General features: G+C 32.5%; 3 protein-coding genes across 3 annotated transcripts; 1 reads left to right on the top strand and 2 right to left on the bottom strand.

Moving 5' to 3' along the window:
• Nucleotides 1-28: 28 nt before the first annotated feature.
• Nucleotides 29-5,331, bottom strand: LOC117207367 (probable DNA mismatch repair protein Msh6). Its single transcript, XM_033447529.1, has 21 exons — nucleotides 5,202-5,331; nucleotides 4,705-4,884; nucleotides 4,531-4,622; nucleotides 4,398-4,466; nucleotides 4,125-4,322; nucleotides 3,918-4,052; nucleotides 3,705-3,840; nucleotides 3,341-3,621; nucleotides 3,158-3,283; nucleotides 2,997-3,078; nucleotides 2,738-2,925; nucleotides 2,572-2,666; nucleotides 2,353-2,508; nucleotides 2,114-2,271; nucleotides 1,952-2,040; nucleotides 1,586-1,876; nucleotides 1,297-1,512; nucleotides 1,022-1,201; nucleotides 778-955; nucleotides 550-701; nucleotides 29-456 (listed from the first exon to the last, which is right to left on the bottom strand). The coding sequence occupies exons 1-21, from the start codon at nucleotides 5,329-5,331 to the stop codon at nucleotides 199-201; spliced, it is 3,390 nt and encodes a 1,129-aa protein (XP_033303420.1). The 3' UTR covers nucleotides 29-198.
• Nucleotides 5,332-5,680: 349 nt separating this feature from the next.
• Nucleotides 5,681-8,540, top strand: LOC117207369 (mediator of RNA polymerase II transcription subunit 17). The gene is made up of 8 exons (XM_033447530.1): nucleotides 5,681-5,831; nucleotides 6,015-6,194; nucleotides 6,266-6,582; nucleotides 6,662-6,871; nucleotides 6,960-7,165; nucleotides 7,246-7,818; nucleotides 7,891-8,039; nucleotides 8,118-8,540. The coding sequence occupies exons 1-8, from the start codon at nucleotides 5,743-5,745 to the stop codon at nucleotides 8,326-8,328; spliced, it is 1,935 nt and encodes a 644-aa protein (XP_033303421.1). The 5' UTR covers nucleotides 5,681-5,742; the 3' UTR covers nucleotides 8,329-8,540.
• Nucleotides 8,541-8,995: 455 nt separating this feature from the next.
• Nucleotides 8,996-10,614, bottom strand: LOC117207377 (gamma-secretase subunit Aph-1). Its single transcript, XM_033447544.1, has 2 exons — nucleotides 10,065-10,614; nucleotides 8,996-9,963 (listed from the first exon to the last, which is right to left on the bottom strand). The coding sequence occupies exons 1-2, from the start codon at nucleotides 10,295-10,297 to the stop codon at nucleotides 9,480-9,482; spliced, it is 717 nt and encodes a 238-aa protein (XP_033303435.1). The 5' UTR covers nucleotides 10,298-10,614; the 3' UTR covers nucleotides 8,996-9,479.
• Between the last annotated feature and the right edge of the window lie 1,236 nt (nucleotides 10,615-11,850).

The following is an 11,850-nucleotide window of genomic DNA, read 5'->3' on the forward strand; positions in this document are numbered from 1 at the left end:
GTCCCAACGTGGAACTAACACCATGAGGTAGCGTTTCAAATAATTTTATTATAAAATACACAGTAATATCAAATAGTAATGGCAATCTATAACAAAACATAATAAATATATAGAATGTAAAAAGTATGTAATATCGTAGCGGAACTGAAATTACAAACTAAATATGTCAGTAATTATTCAATATCAATTGGTTTCGTTTCACATTGCAGCGATTAGATCCCTTATGGCTGTCCCATTCGCCTTACATAGACTGGTGAAGAGATGTTTATAATTTGTCTCTTGTTCGAGTTTCTTTGAGATCTCATGCGCTCTGTTTGTAATTACAGATGGGACGCCAGCTAATCGAGCAGCGTTAAAACCGTATGATTTCGGACAAGCTCCCTCGCTAAGTTTGTACAAAAATGTTACTGTTTCCTGAGACACTTCATCCTGTTCCTCATTTTCTACCATACATGCCTATGAAAAGTAAAATGAAAATGCTAAAAATACCTCAAAAAAAGTTAAGTAACAAATAAACAAAATTTTGAAAAATGCACGATTTATATTTACCATATGGGCCAATGTAATTTCCTTTGTGTTCTTATAATCTTCTACCAAAGAATGATAATGTGTCGAAAATAGAGTACGGCAATTCAATTTTGTAAGTGCATTCACAACTGAAGCGGCTATTGCCGTGCCGTCATACGTCGACGTACCACGACCTATTGATAGAAAAATATTAAATTTACTAATATGTTAATTATATTGCAATTTTAATTAAACGTAAATAATTTTTACCCAATTCATCAAGCAACACTAGCGAGTATGGCGTAGCATGCTGTAATATCGCAGCAGTTTCGCTCAACTCTACCAAGAACGTACTCTGACCAGCTAGAATATCATCATTTGCGCCGAGCCTTGTGAAAATACGATCCACTAATGTCAAACGGCAGGAACTTGCAGGGACGTAACTTCCCTATAAGAAATACAAAAATTAGTGTTTCGTTCATAGCTCAACACGTTATATGTTACTAAAACGTACAATTTGCGTCATTATAGTAAGAAGGGCGACCTGACGCATCAATGTTGATTTACCACCCATATTCGGCCCAGTAAGAATCATAAAAGAAGCAGAATTTTCAGTTCCTAGTAAAGTGTTATTTGGTATAAATGTATCGGAGATAATACATGGATGCCATCCGTCTCGAATATCGATAAATACCTACCAAAAGAATAATCTTTTTAGCAATTTTCGACATATTTAAATATATGAAACAGTGAATTATATTAATAGTATAATAGCGAATTACAAATTACCCTTTCGTCTGTACCATCGTTAACTTCTGGTATACACATATCTCCGCTGAGGGCGTATTCCGCCAAAGAGATAAGAACATCCAAGACAGACAACTTATAAACCGCCATATTCCACATATCATACTTCTCGCTAAATTTTGCAAATATTCTTCTGTTTAAATCCTTTAGTACTTTATCTCTGTGTTCTTCGGCGTTTATTTGTCGACTTAAAAGTTCCTGCAAAGATATTTTAGTGTCTTTCTTTATTACTTTTTTGAACGTATTATATCATTCTAGAGGAAGATGAAACCTTAGTCTCGGCAGTGTAATAGCGTTTGTATCCTTTCCTTTGTGATTGAAGCTCATACCCGGCACCAATTTTCTTTATTTGAGAATCTGGAATCTCGATTTGATAACGTTTCTTATCCGATCCATGAAACGTGACTTTCACGCCGAAGTGCTTTTTTTGCTTTTCAAGGTACTCTTGGGCATCTGCCTTTACATCATCCAATTCTATTAAAACAGAATCGTACTCACTATCGACTCCTCTCTTTGGAACAATACAGCCTACTTTTTTGGCTTCTTCGTGATCGAATGCAGTCTAAAATATACATATATTATTGTACATTTATATATCGTTTAATGACTACCACTAAGTAGAATCGATATTAATTACCTTGAAATAATCTAATGATTCTCTTAATGAAGGAAACTCGCCATTCGGCTCTATTTTAGTACATCGACTTACTATAGTACTCTTGAAATCTAAAAAGAAGGTGATCTATTTTTCAATCCCACTGCGGTAATTTTAAATTGTAATTATAGATAACGCAATTACCTTCGAACAAAGCAACAATTTTTAGAACATCCTCGAACGCACTCAGAGTAACAATAAAATCTGCAATCTTTTTCTTTGAATACGTTTGACCCTCGAACATAATCGCCCTGCCGTCTGGATGATTATTCATTTTCGCCGCATTTCCTTGTGCATGGATCCTAAAATTATTATGAAATTTTGTGTTTAAATATTTTTTTTATGAATGATCTTCCTAATTTCCAATAATAACTCGAACTCACTTGCTTAATAATCTTTCAAGATCAGGGAGTCCTGCTAATATACTACGAGCATTTTGCATCACCTCTGTATTATCCATTAATTCTTGTATAGCTTGTTGACGTTCGATTATAATGTTTTTGCGACAGGATGGTCTGCAAATCCATTCTCGCAATAACCTATAATTAAGTATATTTGATTTAAAAAATTATATGAAATGTTTATATTTATTTTAAATATACCTCTTCCCGAATGCAGTACAGCAGCGATCCAGTGTTTTCATGAGAGAACCTTCGCCGAATATTCTCAAATTATTAATCGTAATAGCATCTAAAACCTAATAATTATACACATTAAATTAATTGTTTACTTTCATATGTGCAATTAAGTAATGAAATTCGTAGTCACCATATTATTCGCAAAGTTTGAAGCAACAGATTTCTCATTTGAAAAATCTGGCGGAGTATATGTTTTAAAACGTCCTTGTGCTAATAATTGCTGTTCAAGCAGATATTCTTTGAGTAAATATACACAACCACCTAAGGCATGCACTGCTAACTCTTTATCATCAGCAGAAGTTAAACCTAAAGTATCATCTAAAAAAATAAAAATTGGAACGTCAATAGGAATCAAACTTTCATTGAGAAGATGTATTAAAAATGCTTACTTTGGTTAAGATACGGTTGTAAGCCTGCAGGCCATTGAAACTGAGAGTCTGAACTTCTGAAGTATTCTCCTTCATGAAGATTCTGCAAGTTAGAAAAGAAAAGAACTTACAAACAAAATCAGATCTTAACATTTTTGAACATTTAGTACCATTATGCTTACTTTTAACGTAGTCGAAGATGACCAAAATTGAGATTCGCGTAAAAGTGGTTCTTTAATACATGCTGCTAAAGTGTTGTTTAAGATTTTTAGGGTCTTTTGAGACAAATTACCTCGTTCATAAACCACCTAAATGTAGAATCAACTCAATTATCTAATTTTAATTACGATTTTAAAACAACTTACATGAACCGGCGGATAATGAGCGAGCAAAGTTAGTATTCTAGAATTGCACCGATCGTCTTCGAATTGACCGAGATAGAAATCTCCTATTGTAGTATCTAAGAAACACACTCCATAATGAGATGTGTTTGAACCAGATGGACATTTTTCAATTAGTGATAGCAAATAATTGGAATTTGCCGTAGATGCTTCTACATCCTGTGGAGTGTATACTCTTGTACCTTTACTGCTTATTTGACAAATTTCTCGTTTAACTACTTTGTCGAACTTTGTTGGCCTAGTCACTTTTCAGTAAATAAAGCAATAAATAAAATTAAATTGCGATTGATAATTTTAAAATACATGCAATATGCTTTTGGAATTATACTTTTGCTACAACGTTGCGCCATCATGTCTGGATTTTCTGTTTGTTCTACCCTGGCCACTTTGTAGCCTCTTTCTATGAGACTTGCTGAGAAACGACCATATCCAATTTCTGGAAATCCCGAATGCGCAAATTCTCCCTGTAATTAAACAAGTTTATTCTAGCAATTTATTCTAGTGTTTTTAAAATACATATAAAGTAATACAAGTGACTTACTCTCATATATGTAAGATTGATTTCATTGACACTAATTACAGCATCCATATGATACAATTCGTAAAACTTTCCTACTTTAAAGAAAAGAACGCAATCGAAATGTTTGCTTTTTAATTCCCACCATTGTCTCATGGCCTGAATAAATTCATATAATGTAAGGTGCATCAAATAATACTTGTATTAAGGAAATTTAAATTTCTATCTTACTGGAGTTTGTTGATTCAAGAAATCCGGAGGAACATAAAGAGTTTTAGGATCATAATCTGGATCACTTGGTGGTTTTCTACGAATATCTCGTATTTTATTTGGTTGAAGGAAATCATACTTTAAATGTGGCCAAGATTCTGTAACACTGTCTGAACCTTTGGTTTGATTTTGTTGCTGTGGTTTTGATTCTTTTTTAGCCTAAGTGAATTTTAATTGATTAAATAATATACATATGTATTTAATAAAAAGAAGAATTTATAGCTATGACCTTACATCTTTGGTATTTTTCATTGTACTTATTTCCGGTTTTCTTCTAGGAGCTTTAGCCAATTTTATTTTCTTCTAAAATTTAATTTACATTAATCGATTAGTATGCAAATCTTTTTACTTGTAATTACTCTTTTACCTCTGGAGATTCCTCTTCACTTGCTGTTGGTGGCTCACTTTCACTAACTCCTTCAGATAATGAATCAGAATCTTCTGATTCATCTTCTGGATCTATATGAAAATGAAATCAAATATATTTTTTCTTCTAAAACAAATAAGAGATTATGACACAATTGCAACAAAAAACACAAACCAGGCTTAAATTCATCACCAGAATCTTCTCCAGACTCTTCATCAGGGATAATCAATCTTCGTTTTTTTGGCTGTATTGGTTCATTTTCTTCCGTTTCCTCTTTTTCGTCATCATCATCTTTAGAGACCTTTTTTTTATCTTTGACATCTATATTTTCTTTTCCTTTGCTTGGAATCCTTGCTATATATATCACAAATAATGTGTTACATCACTTATGTAATATTTATTCGATAATTTAGCATACACATTACATTTATTATATCAACTACGGTGAGAAACTTTTATAAACTATTACATTGAATAGATTTTTCGCAAATATCATGAATTTTTTCTATGAAATGTCCTATTTTAATTTTATGTTTAATGTTACAATGCAACAACACATGCGGCTCAAAATTACATAAAATATGTTTTTCATCGCATGTTCTATTGCTTTCATTCTATTGTATTGCTATAATAAATTAATTATTTAGATGTGAGCTATTTGCGTTATATACCTTTGTTCCATTGTTCTCTTGATCTTTTCGGCGTGCTAGGTTTTTCATCGGGCTTATTATTTGATTGTTTAGGAGTTTTAGGAGTTTTAGGCGAAATAAAATAATTGTACAATGTATTCACTTTAGACATAATGATATAACAATTATAATCGTATTAAAAATTTCTAATAATTCCTCTTTCACATCTGAATATTTACTGTTCTTGCAGGTGGAAGGATCAAAATCCCGGCAAAACTTACGTTTTCTAAAAATCATTGAAGTATTACGCTGCGTTCTTAAATATTACTGAATCTATTTGTTTATCTATAGAAAAATTATTATTTTATTTGTTATTCTAATTAAGCTCTTCTTAGGTAATAATATTTGTATGTACATTTATTGATGATAGTTATAATGGTATTTAAATATTAAATAATCTGCTCTAGTTAAAAATTTAACTTTGACTTCACTAGGGAATTTAGCTGTGGGATAGAGAACTTTTTACCTGTCATATGCAGTCATTCATTCTTCATAGTAGCAATTGTATTTTAAGAAAACAATAATGGCGTATTCAGTAAGTATCTCTGTAGAAGCACCGATCGAGAATCAAATTCAAGAAATCACATACGATGGCCAAGAAATCTACCAAGCGTACGTAGTTTGTCCTTCTAACACTTACTAAAATTAAACAAAAAGTTGGTTATCCATAGAAATAGTAGTAAATGAACTTATTATATGTTCACCTAACCTCAGAATTAAAATAACATTTTATTTATATTTTGTAACATAATGTATTATAAAGTAATTAATTATAATAATCTATCATTTTTTTAGACCCCTTACATTGTCTGAAAACTTGGCAAAAATCGCGCAAAAAATCGACTTTAGCAAAACCAATGGTGAAGATGTTAAAAAGGAAACTGAGGGTGGGGAAAAGGGTGAAGAAGATACAAAAGATTCAGCTTCCTTTCAATCATCTTTATGGCCATGGGATAGCGTTAGAAATAAACTAAGGCAATACATTATTGAATATTTTTTGAACATGACTCTATCGATGTAATAGACTATGATAATTTTATTTGCAGAAATGCATTGACAGAAGTATGTGTGTTAGCTGATGTTCTTGCAATAGCAAAAGAGAAGCATTATATGGTTCTTGATCCTGTGCCTCAAGATATACCAGAAGTAAAGCCTATGCTACAATTATATGCTAGAAAAAAAGCATTGGCTGGAGCTGCGTCTGTCATTATGATGGGCGCTGACAGGTTAAAAAACTGTCAGAATGAACTAGCCAGAAATAGATCAACCCCAGATTTCCATATTGAATTACTGAGATTGAGACAAAATTGGCGTTTGAAAAAAGTTTCTAATTCGATCATTGGTGATCTTAGTTATAGAACAGGTTCATAGTTATCTTTTATATATTTAAATGTCTAATTTAAGAATTAATTGTATCACATTCAGTAATATGAATTTTTTAGCTGGATCTAAATTCCCCCAGACTGGAATGTTTGAAGTTACTAAGGCAGAAGAGGAAGAGAAGAATAGTACAAGTCCTCCTGCATCTCCAAGTCCTGGCAATAACGTACCAGGTCAAACCCATCCTCCAAATTCTAAAGCTTCTGCTCTGAGAGTTACTATTCCTAGTGAATTACAGGGTGTTGCTTACATAGAGGTATTATGTCAAAAAGGTAAGTGTATATATGTATAATATACATTTATTAGTGTGTTTATGTACAACATATAACATCAATGTCGAATTATTAATTTTGTTTATAGACCAAGAAGATTTATGTAGTGCAAATATTAGTTTACTTAATAACAGTGCACATAGCTCCAATGCAGACATGCACTGGCAGCAAAAACTAGAAGCTGCACAAAATGTTCTTTTTTGCAAAGAATTGTTCAGTCAATTAGCGAGAGAAGCGGTACATTTACGTGCGCCTATACCTCACATGGTTGTCGGCAATCAAATAATGGCAACAGTAAATACTTTTTTGCTCTTAATTGATATGTATGATACATATTTATTTACGATATACTATACAAAATTAAAAAATTTTAGGTGTTGCCTGGGATTCAGTTGATCATAGGACTTTGTCATAGTACGGGAAATGACAAAAAACCAGCCGCTCCTCCTCCTCATAAAACCGATCACGACCACGTGTTAGAACACTCTTTGCATCAGCTATTACGTGAAGTTCATCACAAAAATACGCATCATCCATTTCCACATCCTTCTTCCGGACCTCTCGGGCCCAGTAAAAGGAGATGTTTAGCTGGTCCAACAGCCGCGGACAGATATGAACTTTTAGAAATGACAAAGAGTCAAACTCTTTTAGAACAAATTATTCAACAAGCTCAACATTATTTCATGCGATTACGTACCGAGTATGTCTTAGATACAATAGCAAAGGAAGTAAAAGATCCTTTGATTGTTTCTCATTGGAATGCGTTAAATTCTCCTACCCAATCTTGTGTAAAAATTAATATTTTAACACATGGATACGACACAGTATGTCGAACGTCGCTTGTTGTTCATATAGGAGAGAAGTCCTTGAAATGCGTTTGCCGAGATGGTAGAGTAATGCATATGAGTTATGAACCTCAAGAATTACGGGACCTAATATTTTGTCAGGTACAATCACATTTTTTCTTTTCTCTTAATCTTTATCGAATATGTATGTAATTACTTAATATATTATTACAGATCTATCAGCATCAAATAACAGCAGTACAAGCATTGGCAAAATGTATGGGATGGCAGTTTTTAGCCAACAGTTCACACCTTGGCTTAGGGGCAGTTGAACCTCTAGGAAACGCTAGCAGTTGTATTTTAGCTTCGCCAATAGGCGATAGGTATTTATTAATTTTGTTTTAGTAGGAGGCTATGTATATATGTATGTGTTACATCTAAAATAATTATTGGGATTTTAGGATGATAGCTGTTAGGTGTGAACCGCAAACGGGAGTACAAGTTGCGATAGCTCATTCTCCTCGGAAAGATTTCTTTCCTGGACAATTAGTGAGAGAAAGAAAGTGGGAAAATTTAGGTGGTTCTTTTAAAGAAGTTCGGTGGGATAAAATGGAAGGGAAAAATTTTTTAAATAAAATGGAATTACTTATGGCTTCCTTAACAAGCTCCTAGATGCTATCAATGACTGATTAGGAATTTAATTGTTCCACAGGGTGAAAAAACGTGATCACGCATACAGATTTTATTTTTCGTTTGATATACTCTCTACACTTTTTTATTGTATAATTGAATTATAGATGAATTTATTCGAGTAATATCTTGCGACTGTGATTCACTCTATTTTCCAAATTTCTCTTTTTTCAATAAAAAAACCGATTAAAACATTCATGCTTTTTAAAATCGAATTCGTTGTTTTCCCTTTCTTGTCCTAAACGAACTGAGATATTTCATCCTGTGGTATTTGTTATTGAGAACAAGGATTATAATTAAATGTACCTTTAGTTGTACAAAAATGGTTTTTATTTGAATGACATATGAAATGTAATATGAATCGAGTAATAAACCATGAAATGGTAAGTGAAACACAATGCCAAATGTACAGATGTATATTAAACACCTAAATTACAATTATTAATGGATCTTATATACATACAAAAACTACTGAACAATTCCTTACGTATTATCATCATTTGTATAACCTGTTTTGAATAGTTTTATTTTTTGATATAAGGCAGGGATTGATGCATAAATTTACTCTTTCCGTTTGATAGAACATGTACATACATTATATATGCATACATTCTTACATATATACATCCATACTTATCTTAGACTTTGCTTTTTTTTGCAATACAAACAAAATATCGTACATTTCAATATAATTCGATTTTAGATCGAAACATCGTCGCGTCTTGGTTATACAATTGTTTCGATGGGTTAAGGGACGGACTAGCAGTTTGACCAAGGAATTCTGTGCTAGAACGTATTACTATTTAAGTTTTTTGCGAAAAAATATTACATTTGAAAGATAAATAATACTGGTACACTTAACAGATGTCCATTTTGGTCAAGTGTAAAGTAAGGTCTAACATGTATTGGATCTGTACGAATATATTCCTAATCGTTATAGGCTTGTTTAGTAATACCAAAGATATGGTTTGTTAATTTAACATCATATCCTTTTACACACAGTGTATATCAGAGCAATGAATAATCTCCTTGCAATCAAATGGCTAAGGAAAAAAAATTTCATCATTCTGTGATGTTCATTCGGGTCAAACACAACTACTTGTATTTTAACTTTCTTATAAAAGTTTTCTCTTTTACTGTCTTGAAAAACACTGAACTATACTTTGGGGTCTGCCACCAGCAACTTTGAACGCAAGTGCAGTTGTTATAATCAAAACAACATAAGCGGATAAAGTGGTAGCTACGTAAGCTTGATATACATTTAAGAGGGTCATACATGACACAAACAAATGTGAGCCAACAACCCAAATAACTTGACCCCAATTTTTTCTGTCAAGAGCAGAGAAAAATACAACGCCCCAAAATGTATGTAATAAGATAAAGCAAAGAGTTGTGGCTGCTGATATTATAAAAAAGTACTCTGTGCCTTGTCGAAGTCCCATTGTTCCAGGTCCAACAGCATCTGCCAGGACATTGACTAGTGCAAAAACACCACTCATAAAACCAAAACCTAAACCACATACATATGCAAACACGTGTCTGCTATCTGCTACATGTGTTGTTGTTACTTTATCTAGCCCTCTTTCGGCTTTCCTTAGTACCCAGTATAAGAGATACCTGTACAAAAATAACAAAAAAATCAACTTTCAAGTAATTCAAGCGAAAGTAGAATATAAAAAATATTGTGTTTTAAAGAGAAAGTAAATTTGATATTTCACCTGAATGCTTCTTGGAATAGTACAGAAAATACAAGTCCAAATGCGAGGTGATTTTGTAGTGGCACCACAGCATACCAAAGCACCGATGACAACAATAAAGAAATTAACCAAAAGAAGGCACTGGCTATTAGTATGATGATTCTAATAGGTTCAGCTGCGACAGTAAATGTAAACATAGCCAACGGTGGACCGAAAGCCAAAAAGGCACAACCAAAAAAATCCATAACTGTCATTTTTGCGGCGAATAGTGCCAAATCACTTTTGATGTTTTCAGTATCACACTGATCTGGTCTTTTCGAAATGCTAAATATTCATAACCTTATGTAGCCTTCGCGCGGCCCGGCTAGTACTTCTTGAAGGGCACATTTATTCCCTCCGCTGATTGTAGAAATATATCAAATATGATAATAATGGAATCGGACACAAATGAATCACGATAATGATGAAATCACTTGGCACACCAGAGATGAATAGGGAATAAGAAAATCGCCGATAAGCATTGGTGACATTCAGCCAAATATACGCTCCACGAATTACCGCCTCTAATGGTCAAACAGTCGAACTATACGCACATCTTTTTCTCTGGTGTTTTTGGTGGGAGAAAGGTGTGTATATACAGTAAAAGGGGAAATGTGTGTTTGTATCGGGCTGTACGAAAAACAGGTGATTCGAAAACGAGCGGCATTTTGATCGCAATTTTCATATAAAATAGTTTTAACTCCATTAGTCGAACAATGAAATCAAATTACTGTAATTTCACAATTATACAAATTATTATGCAGAAAATTATGAAATTATAAGATTGCACAATTATTCTAAACTTGCGAATTGAATTGCATAAAACAATCTTATTTTGCAAATGAACAAAGCGTTTAATCATTTAAAATCTTTCAAACATCCACAATTCTCAAATCATTTCCAATATTCATAAATTTAAGGGATAAGTTATAATATAAAAAATGATGAGTAAGTTCGAGTATTGTAAAGTATTTGTAAATATTAGTAAGTATTAAAAGAATAAAATAGCATAAGAGGTATTCGGAACCTAAAATTCCTAGAAATAATATCATTTTCTAAGATATTTCGGGAGTAAAAAATTTTTGTCAAAATCTCGATTTTATATCAGAAGAATATAATCTTGCAGGAGGTTGTACTATTTAGGTATTTTTTGGAATCTGACTTTATTTCTCGGAATTTTTTTAGATCTAATTCGCATTCTTTTCTTGTGATTTGTCTTCACTAGTTGCTAGTACAAATGCACATTTTCCTTTTTACCGTGTATACGAACATTTCTCCCACCAAGAACACAGGAGCAGATATGTGCGTATAATTCAACTGTTCGCCGCTAGAGGCTTGCACATTTTTTGGTTGACTTTTTAGACATTGCATCGGCGATTTATGAAAAAATTGTAAACATTTAGGAAAAAAAATGTAAACTTCTCAATAGGAGACTTCGATAAATATCGATAGCTTTTTTAATTGCCGAAGTTATTGTGCAAAATATTTTGGAGAATATGAAAATTTTGATAAGATCTTAATGAGAACCACTTTAATCAGTTCTTATAAATTTTTAGTCTATATATGTAGATGCATGACTTTTCAAACAAATCAAGTCTGGTATTAACAAATTTTATATTTGTATTTCAAATAAATTTCTTTAGCTAAATTAAAATAATATTAGTTAAAATTGTATAACATTTAAAATTCGCTCCGAATACTGGAATAAATTTGTAACCATATTCGTAGCATATCAGGTATATAGATACGTAACAATGTACATAATCAT

This window comes from Bombus bifarius, unplaced genomic scaffold (assembly GCF_011952205.1).
Source record: "Bombus bifarius isolate JDL3187 unplaced genomic scaffold, Bbif_JDL3187 scf7180000008028, whole genome shotgun sequence".
NCBI lineage: Eukaryota > Metazoa > Arthropoda > Insecta > Hymenoptera > Apidae > Bombus > Bombus bifarius.